The sequence below is a fragment of the Papilio polytes genome, unplaced genomic scaffold, assembly GCF_000836215.1.
Source record: "Papilio polytes unplaced genomic scaffold, Ppol_1.0 DF822067.1, whole genome shotgun sequence".
Lineage (NCBI taxonomy): Eukaryota > Metazoa > Arthropoda > Insecta > Lepidoptera > Papilionidae > Papilio > Papilio polytes.
Genome location: NW_013527137.1, coordinates 2,361,913 through 2,373,574, shown reverse-complemented (window position 1 = coordinate 2,373,574; position 11,662 = coordinate 2,361,913). Strand labels below are relative to the sequence as shown.

Sequence of the window (11,662 nt, the reverse complement as noted above, 5' to 3'; positions counted from 1 at the left end):
GTAGTTGTATACAATTCAAGACAGAGTGCAGCATTGAAGATAACATGAGTGAAGTCAAGAAACCACATTTTATAAATATTACATTTATGTCTCTTATCTCTACTTGTAAACAATAAACTGTCAATAATTTATTGTTTTATATAAATATAACAGTTAATTAAATATGCTTTGTCCAGCAATTATTGTACATCAGAAGGCTTTTATTTTCTGTAGGCATAGTATTTTAGAACTGCTAAATTTTTAAAAATAACAATTGCATAACAATAGCAAATATGGTCTTTGTCTGCTATTTCAATTAAACTAGAAGAAATTTAAGAAAACACAGAATTTTGGCATTATTTTATGTAAATTGTGAGATCATTAAATTACTAAGACTGTTTCAAACTATTTCATCAGACAATTCCACATTTGAAATTGAAAAAAGTTAGGAATAACATAGTTCTTATATTTTTATAAAAATCCATATTTAGACCTCTAAATTACAAATACTAATTAATCATTGGAAGAATTACATAATATTATTTACATTACATTAAATATATGCTACTTACCACAATTTTTTACAATGCTCTCTAATGTGAGGAGAGCAAACATAGCTTGGTGAGGATTCTGGGAGTAAAGTTTCTTTTTGACAGCAGCAACTGCATATTTAGGGCTGCAAATTGTTTAATTTGATAAGCACACAAATAAATCTCCATGATTTTGTTACTTTAATATACAAAATTTCACATAAAATCCACTTAGATAGATAAAACTGTACTCACGAACAATCATTTTGTCTAATTAAGTCGCAAATTTGCAATATTGTTGGCCAATCGGGCTCCAGGCGTAGATTACTAGTTGCTTTATCTAGAACATAATGAAAGCTATAAAATGACGTAAGCGTAGGAAAGTTAAGGTTTTAAGCTAAATAGGAAAATTGAGTATTAATTAAAAATAATAGTAGGTCAAGAAAGATTTAGAGAAAAGAAAGTGTAGTATAGAAGGAAAATATGTAAAATGAAGAGATTGATAATGACGGTTTATTGCATACACAATTTGGACATTTATAAACTAACTTACCGAGAAATTTATCAAAAACATTCACCCGAAACATCTTTTTGTTGTGTATTTACCAATTACACTATTGTTTTAGAAAATCAACTGTGATGAATCGTTCGATAGACAGAAAATGACAGCTCACTATGTCAATTTTGTTATTCCTATTTTAACATTGGCAATTGTGAACGTCCTTTAAATGGAAAAGTAAAGATACAACAACATTAAAAAATAATTAAACGGATATTTTTGCACTTTGATCATTAATTTAATATACAATTAAATTGTTTTCAATGAGAGTAAAGAGAACTGCTTGTTACCAGACAGAAAATTTTATTGATTGGCAACACAAGCGCTATAAAGATTAAAAATATGAAACTGTTTTATCGACAATGGTTTTCAGTTAGGATTTCAGGGTTTTCATTCCACCATCCACCACCTCGCTTCGGGCCAAAGAATCGGCCGCGACCATGTATTCAAAATCAAATCTCTATACCTATTTTCAATAAACCAAGGATAGGGGCATGCCTCAATAATAAGAAACTACCCCAAACACAAGCACATCGTCGTTTGTTGGTAAAATACCACAATGTTATAAAAAATCAGTATGCCCACAATCGTAATTTTTGATCATAAACTAAAAAGATTTTGTAGGTAACATAATAGTAGTGATGTTTCATTCCTTTAGGTTGTGGAGAGTATCAGGGCGATTTAAATCATATGAAATCTATCTATAGGTTTTTTTTTTTCTAATAAATTACTTTAATACATGCCTCATAATTCACTGATAGTAACATGTACACATGTTATCGCAGATGTTTGTACGAAGATATCACTAAACTTATCATTAATATATGACAAATTCGTTCCAAATTTGTTTTTGCTAAGTAAAATATTAGTTTTAATTTAGTTACTAGAGAGATTTCAAGTGTCAGTACAATGTGTTTCGTAAAAATATAAACTAGGTAGTTACATAAAATACGAAAGAAAAATGTGTGACATAAATCTGCTCAAAAAGTGCTTAGAAATAAATAGAAGACAACTTTCACAGTTAAATCATGGACTACAAGTTTGTAACCAACTATTAAACGTAATTAAATTCAAAGTAGGGGCATTACAAATACAAATATTTGCGACGAGGATAATGTACCAGGACATCATGGAGTTGCGGGAGCTAATTTTAATTGTACATCCCCATCTAAAGCAAATAACGCTAAAGGAATAATTAGGTATTGTTAAAAAATAACTAAAACAAAATGTTAAAAAATAAATGTAGTTAAATATTACAAATTAAAAAGTGTCTAAGTAACGAATACATGGATGTAGGGTGTAAGCGCCTTACGTATTTCTCCTTGGATCCACTAAGGGAGCCAGAAGTTAAAGTTAGCCGTGCTAGCTTAAACATAGAGACTTCAAATACCGGAGTACCGGAATTTTTGAGTTATATCAATACATATTATACAAAAATGTTATAATAATATTAGTATAAATATAGATAGAGTAACGAAGGTGTGATATAACATTCTTAGTATGAATATTCAATAAGTTGTGTGTTTAACTTTAAGTAAGTTTTATTATTACTTTGTTCACGTAACATTGCAAATTGCTAATAGCTTTCGCTTGTTATTTCCAGCAGTTTCCCGACAGTACCGCTGCCACCATTCCACAAATCATAGCGGGATGCACATGAGGTCGTTTGACGGATAGAGCAGCGGCCATGACAGTCGAAAGAGCAACATCACGAACGGGGAGCGTAATTTGATAATCGCCGTGCACTTGACTGCGACACATCGCTGACAGTCCATCTGTCATGTTGATTGACCCGGCGCGCGAAGGACAACGGCCGCGGCCGCTGTTGTCGAATCAACCACTTACTTCCTCACCTTCGTATCAGCGAACTCAATAAATATGTGAGGATATTATCTAGAGCTTTATTATTTTTCCCAGTTTTTCTTTGACTTCTTTCACTTTCGTTTACTTTTGCTAAGTCTAAGCACCTGGATTAATTACAGTGGTGAGTCTTCTAGCGTCAACAAACAAGTAAAAAAAAAGAAGTATCAAAGTTCACATTCAGAATAATCAGACATAACTTACGGTTTAAAAAGATAATAAGTAAGTGTTAGTTTCTGTGATTCATTGTTGACGAATAAGGTAAATGAAAGAAGGTTGTACGCCGAAAAGGTTCCACCTTCGCCGTGACCTTTCACTTACTACCAATTTACCACATTTTCCTTATATTTAATGTTATTCGTAGTATGCTTATCTCCTTTAGCATAGCGGTATGGCACTACTATGTTACCTTGATTGCCAAACAATGGCCCGAGTAGAGAAGCCTTGGTAAGCAATTGTCTTCTTCTATTGTTGGTCGATTTCAGACCCTTCCTATGCTCGAAATAGACATTAAACAAGAGTATAAAAATATGCAGAGCTTATTAAACTTTTATTCAAAAATATTACAAATAACTGTAGTTATAATAAGTTTGGTTTATTTTTACCTTTATGTACGTACCATATAATCGACAATAGAGAAAAAGACGCCTTACTTACTTTAATAGAAAATTAAGAATATTTTGTCCAATTTAATTTGACCTACAAATGGTTATATAAATGGAAACAGATAGATCTTGTTAATAGTTCAAATGAATTATTACTTTTACGAACATAACAAATACAAGTAATAAGTTATAGACGAAATTTGACGGGCAATTAGAGAGTCGGACTATGATGTAAGAACTGTGTCACGTGTTTAAGTCGTTTTTATGAAAAAGCGATGGTTTAAGAAAAAGAGTTTGCTTTGTAACTTCTCTTTGTCCAGATTGGCTACGTATTAGCAATTGCTGTAAATATTTAAGGGAAGCAGTCAATATAGCATATTTGACGTTGATTACATGCATCATTACTTTACTAAGGTTTTATTTGTAGAGTAAGAAAAAATGAATCTCCACATGCAAATACTACAATTTAAGTTCATGCCTATTTTGGCAACTAATTATCTACATAAGGAAGGAAAATTTCGATCGACCTTTCCATCGAAATTTTGAATACTAATAAACGACATTGCTCTTGAGAATCGATCGTACCGACCGAGATGTAGGACATATATCGATGTCTCAAGTATTTGAACAAACACCCTCCGAGCCTCGTCAATGTATTCAAATAAGCATTCACGCGTTGCAAGATGCATATGCCAAAGCGGACATTTAAATCTTATCTGCAGGCCAGCAAATACAGTCAATTGTTTCCGAACGCGTGGCTAGTTAACAAATAAACGCGGTTTACAATTGGAGTAGGTATAGAATGCGCAAGAGTTGCTTCGCATATTGCCAGTCCACGCTATCCTAGCGGTCAGGTCACACACGCTTAGGGCTCGTGTCTTCCCTTATGATAAAAACGCGCGGGAATACAAGAGTTGTTTATAGTCTTTGAATATCTATTTTTCAATCGAGACTATCGAATAGGAGTTACGATGTTCGACAACACTGCTACTCGGTTTAGATCTTTATGTGACAAGTAAATAAAGTTCACACAAAATGCAGTCCTGAACGGTCATGGTAAGTAATTCCTGTTGTGTATAATGACTTAATGCGGCTCATCATTTTCAATAACATTATTTATTTTATCCTATTGTTCAGATCCTTTCAATTATATAGATTATTAAATTATATGAAATGCTCTTATTTTTTCCAAGAGTTTATCTTATTTCAACTGGTACGTTTAAAAATAAATCTGTTTACAAACATGTTATTGTGAATGATATATGTATCGATAATGTATTGAATTTGCATGAAATATAGTACTTTTCACGGAGTGATTTTATGCAAATTTTGCAGCTATTCAGGATGCTGTTATAACGAGACATGCGACTAAGTTTTGAAAAGTAACAAAAATTTTTGAGGTTGGTCGATTTTTATGAGATAATGATAAACGAACTTTCTCATATATATTAATAATCACGTAAAGCGACGAATACTGCTAATGCAGTTTAGTTTCATGCTGCAATAAAATTTAAGGTTATAACAGATCAGCGTTTTGATTAACGACATTTTACACCCGAGTTTTTGTGGTGTGCTTCTCGTGGTTCAAGGTAATATTGAAATCTATTAGCTGTTATAGGATATAAACCTAGTATAAAAGCAATTCATAGTATTATGAAAAGTCGGTATTATCCTTGCACTTGTTGACTCACAACTTTAATAGGTCGTGGGATGTTTGCTTTAAGTAACACTTTTGAAACGTTGCTATAATACTAATGTTTCGGATATAAACTTTGATTATAAGAGAAGACATATTTCATTAAAAATCAATAGTATTTTACTCAGAAAAAATGGGACAAACACCAGACCAAGGGCGAGATTTTTACGGCGCCCTGGGCAGTTGCTCAACCGCGCTCTTACGTCCCTAACGGCGACCCGAACGTCAGTACAGCTAAGGGCCCTTATCTTACCTTAGTAGTTATTGTCTTTGAATGCGAAAATTAGATTGCTACTTAAATATTATTAGTTTTTGACCGACTTCCCAAAAGAAGGATTCATTTATATGTTTTATTTTATTTTATTTTTTTATGTGTGTTACGGCATAACTCCGCCGCTAGTGGACCGATTTTGATAATTCTTTTTTGATCCGAAAGGTAATGCTTGCAGGTGGGTCCCATTTTTTTGTTTGATTTTTGGAGTCTAAGACGTAGTTAAAAAGTTTTTAACTTAGAATATCCTTGCCTCGAGTCTCACAGTTAAAGCGGAAGTCTAGTTAAAGAGTCGCTGTTTAAACAATTGCTTATAGTCTATATTAACATTATAATGAAGAAAGATTTGTATTTTTGTATATATTGTAATAACTTAAAAACTACTGGGTCGATTTAAAAAAGTCTTTCACCATTAAAAGCTACGTAATCAGTAAATAATATAGGCTATATTTTTATTTCACATAAACGAAGTCGCGAACAACAGCTTTACTATATAAACACGTGTAGCTATAAAAGTAGCAGCAATCTGCGCATCCATTCATAACCGCCAGCGAGTGGGCCCACGGACTCCCAAAATAGTCGCTTCCTGCTGATACTCGCAATTGGTTCTAGCAATAAATTTGGTTCCTAGGACATGTTATATTCGTTGTCTGCTGGGGTGCTTCAATACTCACGCTTGTTGTACGAGTTTGAGACAGTAATATGAATTATGCGCTCAGAAAACTTTTATCACAAGCCCATTTATGATGTACTTTCGCCCGCGACTCCGTCCGTGTGGGATCAAAAAAACAAAAGTGTGTGTTATATGTTCTCCCAGACTGTCCTCTACATCTACAAAATTTCATCGAAATCCGTTTAGAATACAAGCTCTAACCAACATCCATCTATCCATCTAAACTTTAGCATTTATAAAACGAATATTAGTAGAATTAGCGTGATTAAACAGATTATTTTTTGTGCAATGATTTAGATTCGATTACAACACCGTTTATTGAAATATCCCACGCTTAACCACCAGACCATTACGTCCTATTTAAAGGGCGAAGTAAATAGAACATTTTTGTTAATTGTAAATATACCTTTTCTCTATAACACGTTTAGTCATAATGTCACAACTTCCTGTGTTATGATTTCATATCAAAAGGATTTATATCACAAAGCACACGGTTTTGCAAACAGATTTTATATTCTCGTGTACGTTGATTGGACAAATGGTACATTTTAGACTTGGGTTTTGAATCGGTCTTCGTCGTCATTTTCAATCGGTGAGACACTTTTATTAAATACATGTTATTTTCTCTTCAAGTCAATATGAATATTTGCGTATAATTCTTTGTATAAATAATGCCAAACTGAATGTATTTTGGAACACGTGGACGTAAAGTCATTAATTGCTGGAGAGACACGGTAATTGAGATTGGCCTTCGCTATTAGTTCTAGACGGCAAAATGACAGACGTGCGTATGCGTGCTATCTCGCGACTGAGTACGTCACCGCGCCACTTAATTACTGAATACTTATAGCTGCCATACATGGACTGCTTTAGGCACTCGGTATAGTACTATCCATATTTTATGTCGGCTCGTAAGTTCATCTACATGCTGTAAACGCAGATTTCGGTCTCGAAGGCATGCAAAGGAATACTTGGCTGAGTATTACGCTGCTTGTGGTTTTTACTATCTGCTGTAGTAGGTTCAAATTGCATATACTACAAACACATACGCTTGCATTTAAACTCTAGCTGTCATTAGGTTTGAATATTGTAATACTGCCAGTTTTAAGCAGCAGTTGACGTATTCTTAAAAAGGTATGATGTGACACTGAATGGCGCCTCTGTACGTGCTAAACTTATATTGAAATAAATTAACAATAATGATAATTCTGATCATAAGCGGGTCACCTGAACTTATTACCATAGATGTAAAAGGTTTTAATAACATGGTTGTTAAATGTTTATGTTCGTAAAAAATATACTTGAAAACATTTGTTTATTGGTAGATTGGTAGGCAATATCGATCGGAGCAACATTAACAAAAGAAAGACGGTAGTTTAATAACACCAACATTGCAACGTCAGTTAATTTAGTCCTGTAATAATCAGGAATACTGTATAATACTCGCATGTTATAAACTGTAGACAAATAATGGCCATAAAATTCGTATAAGAATAATTTTTATATACCTACCCCTAAATTTAAAAATAACAGTATACTTTCTACGTTGAATTGACAATATGACCATAACGATTTTGTTGAGTGACGTTTACCGGCATCCTTTACACTAATGTGTATGAGGCTAGAGCTTCCATGTTTCCGCAATATGTCAGAATAATCCCAGTGGGAGGAAATAAAGACATCCGCTGTTAGCCTGCGTATGGAGATGGAGCACATCCTAATGAGTGCAAGGACGTTGCGTGTCAGAACCGGAACGACGCTCGATGATCATCATTTACAAGAAAAATCGCTTCTTAACCGCTGTTGACGGTAGCGCGCTACGAGACACAAACCTAGTTGAGAAATATTACAATAACTTCCGGTAGATGGAGTGACGTGTCTTATATCTTACTAATATTCTATCTACAAATGTTTTTATATTACAATAAAAGCAACATTGCCATTTATTTATCATTCTTGTTATTTGTGATATTTAATTAATTAATTATAGAAATAGTAAGATAATTCAAGAAACAAAATCGTTTTAAGTCTACTCGACGAAAGATGGCAGTGTAATAGTTTTCCAATAGACAAAGTCAACTGGTATAACATTTATTTTAATTTAACCTTAATGTTATTTTGATTTTGAACTTTCTTATTGTATAAAAAATGAATTTAACTATAATTTATTTTGTACTTACAGGTACTGTTCAACACAAAATAAAGAAAAATTCTTTTACCTTATTCAAAATGACACTCTACATCTCTGTAAATAGTGGAAATGTAACAGAGATGAAAACGGTTCTATCAAAGGCAAGTGCAATATCGTGACAAGAGATAGAGTCAAAAATGACTACAGAACTCTCTTACGAAATGCAAGAGCGGCAAAATGGAGAAAAGGAGGTTAAAGGAAAACTGGCGACTGGAAAATTATTTTACAAGCCAGGTGTTATTGAAGAGGAAACGGATGAAACGAGTGCCTTTGAGAGTTCGATGGTGGAATCTCCAATGATAGGACCTGGATGTGGAAGCAGTTTCTTACGACCTCCTCAGATCCATCCATCGAGCAGTCTTCACCGGATACCAACGTACAGCAGTTCGATAGGTCAGAGCACAATCTATCGTCAAGATACTTGCAGGTACATTTGCTTTCTTAATTAAAGACTTAACTTTTTAATATTATTTATTTTGAGATCTTTTAACTGGAACGAAATTAAGGAGTAATTCTAAGGGTTGGCATGGAGAGGGAGTTTTTACAACATCTCTATCTCTTTAAATGTACTTCTTCGTTACATACATTTTCTTTCACACAATTCATCTAAACTATCTATTATTGACTTCAAATAGATAATTTAGGTAATTTGAGTCCGAAACTATTATGTTAAAATTTTAATTTAATTGAACAATGAAATCCAATTAATTGATGAAATCTTTGATTTTGTGATTGTTTAAAAATTAATTTTCAATACTACGAGTATTTGTGATTCACAATCCTTGAGGTAGTCGATATCTAATCAGCGATGAAGAAATGTTGATAGTAGTTGACTTATCTAAATAGTTTACTTGAAATTATTCGCAATAGTGGTTTCATGTGAGCAATAAATAAACTCGTGTTTTCTGTTGTCTTAAGAATTGAGGTTAACTGTGTCATATATTTTGTCGGTGTTGTTATTGGTGTTGCCTGAGGATGTGTGAAAAGTGTCTAAAAATGCGACGCAGGCGCAAATAGTGACGATAAGACAGACATTATCTTATTTACCGAGTTTGTTCTAGTTTTGTTTGAAATAGTCATCAGTGTGACAAGGTATTACAAAGGATTCTTTATCTAAGATATGTAGGGTCCTAGGAAAAATATTGACAATATAACGTTTTCTTTCAATGGAAAATTGACGTGAAATATTTAATTTTAAGTTAACAATTCATGATTGCATTATTTAATAGAACGTGTTTGGTGTCGTTGAAAAGGTCGATGGATGTTGTGCAAGGAACAACATTGAAAATTGTTTTTTTTTCATGGTAAAGTAAAGTTCTTTACAAGAATTATTTCTATATTAAATTTTACATTAAGGTATGTAAGCGATTTGAAACTTTAATGATGTCCGCGTAGTAACTTTTTTATGCACATTAATTTAATTTCTATGGTCACATTGGAAGAACGACTCGTTAGATAAATTACAGTTTTTTTGTTGCTTACTCTAAATACTTACGTGATAATACTACTGTTCAATTTTGAAGTACTATTGGAGAAGAAAACCTCTCGATGCGTCTTTGTTATAAGCTAATAGTTGGTCGTTTAGTACAACGTTATTGACTCAGTGTATATAAGTACAAGGATATATTCCAATTCGTTCATAAGTTAAACGAGTTATTAGAGAAAAAAGTAGTAAGTTCTAGTAACTTCCATTATATCAGTTTTATAAATCTTGGATTGTCTTATTCTATATACGTGATAGCAAATCTAAGCAAAGGATTAACTTTATCTCTGAAACTTTATGCTTTGGCAATAATCATAACTGTACTCGCCTATCGCCTGCATACCGATCTAAAAACAAAAAAAAACAAGTTTTTACTATCATTATTTAATTTATGTCATCGTGACGGCTTTCAAGAGTGTATGGGTACTTACAAAACTTGCATTTACCATCTTTAGACCATAACACCGCTTGACAGGGTCGGACCAAGCACTAGTTTACATAAAAAAAAGTTTCATATTCTTAATCAATATTCTTGGGTTTTAACTCACGTGAAGATCAGAATTAAAAGTAAACAAGGTATTTCGTATGTTATCTTACTGCTATAAATCTGTTAACTGTCACAAAGCTAGTGTGCCCGAGATTTGCATGACTCTTAATTGTAAAAGAAAATATTGATAAAGATTTAGCAATAATACTTAACATAAACTTAAGTGTAAATTAAATCTTAATTAAAATTTATCTTTCATATGTAGACAAATAAATGACTGAAAACATGATTTAATAATTAATAGACAAAGAAAATATATATTTTATTTGAAATCTTCAATTTCTCTTTATTATAAATACGCCTGGGACAAATATATACCTCATTTCTTCTCCTCAAAATATGCTTCAAATATAACCTCGTCTACTGTATTTTATTTTCACTAACGTCATACTCCAAGGTTCACAAATATGTTTGTTCTCGATTCTCCTAAGCTGTGTACAGGATACCTTAATCTACTAAAATCCATGAAAATCTCTAAACAACTGATACGTGTCTAGATAATGATGATTAATCACGACTTAACCTTTCCTTTCCACTCCGCGACTAAACGTATCTCTTTAGATAAAATATAATTCAACCACAATAAAACACAAATTAAACATTATAATTTATGTTATGGCAGATGTAAAGAAAACTAATCTTATGAATTAAGATAATAAAAGTAATTATTTCATAATTTTCTGACATAACGACGTGTTTATTGCATGATTTGTAAAAATACATCTGCAATGTTCAAATGTTTTTGCCCCATGGACATACCGTTCTGTAATGACTAGACTATGGGTGGCGAACATTTATGCATCAAGGAGCCATTTTTTGAAGAAATGTTTAATCCGGTCTTAGACGTACCATCGAATAATTTTATCTGCGATTATTATACAATTCCATTGTGCAGCTATTTGTTGATTTTTACGTTATTATGATTATCGACGTGCCAAAAAATATTAAGTCGTGTACTATTTATGGGAAGCGTGCATTGCCACTCCTAGACTAGACCCTCTGTTTAGCTAACTAGGTCTTTCTAGTGTTATATATCCGATTGATTTTGTACAGAATAGTTTATTGAATTTTAAAATTAATAAATATCTTTGTTATATTTATTATCCAACAGAAATTAATTTCGTATTATGAAATTGCTGCGTTACGTTTTTTCTTTATATTATCTGTTGTCGAGTTTTGCAGGCACGTGGTATGTTGGTCAGAGTCGCGGCAGCACAATAAACAATTGACGTCTATAACTGCACTCATTTACGGCCTTTGTCTCGTCT

General features: G+C 32.7%; 2 protein-coding genes across 5 annotated transcripts in view; one reads left to right on the top strand and one right to left on the bottom strand.

Annotated features, from left to right (window-relative positions):
- LOC106106836 (hepatocyte growth factor-regulated tyrosine kinase substrate) overlaps nucleotides 1-1,213 on the bottom strand; it is a 13,428-nt gene extending 12,215 nt beyond the window's left edge. Inside the window, exons 1-3 of the mRNA XM_013287495.1 lie at nucleotides 1,063-1,213; nucleotides 765-849; nucleotides 552-655 (exon numbers count right to left, since the gene is read on the bottom strand). Coding sequence (XP_013142949.1) covers nucleotides 552-655; nucleotides 765-849; nucleotides 1,063-1,096 — 223 coding nt within the window. The 5' untranslated portion in view covers nucleotides 1,097-1,213. The remainder of the gene's footprint in view (nucleotides 1-551; nucleotides 656-764; nucleotides 850-1,062) is intronic.
- Nucleotides 1,214-4,375: 3,162 nt separating this feature from the next.
- LOC106107484 (G protein-activated inward rectifier potassium channel 3-like) overlaps nucleotides 4,376-11,662 on the top strand; it is a 17,835-nt gene continuing 10,548 nt past the window's right edge. For 2 of the 4 annotated variants that reach the window (XM_013288352.1, XM_013288354.1), the window contains exons 1-2: nucleotides 4,376-4,589; nucleotides 8,356-8,791. In XM_013288352.1, coding sequence (XP_013143806.1) covers nucleotides 8,502-8,791 — 290 coding nt within the window. In that variant the 5' untranslated portion in view covers nucleotides 4,376-4,589; nucleotides 8,356-8,501. Of the gene's footprint in view, nucleotides 4,590-8,355; nucleotides 8,792-9,233; nucleotides 9,457-11,662 lie in introns of those variants that run through there. The other 2 variants (XM_013288353.1, XM_013288355.1) reach the window with 1 other exon arrangement.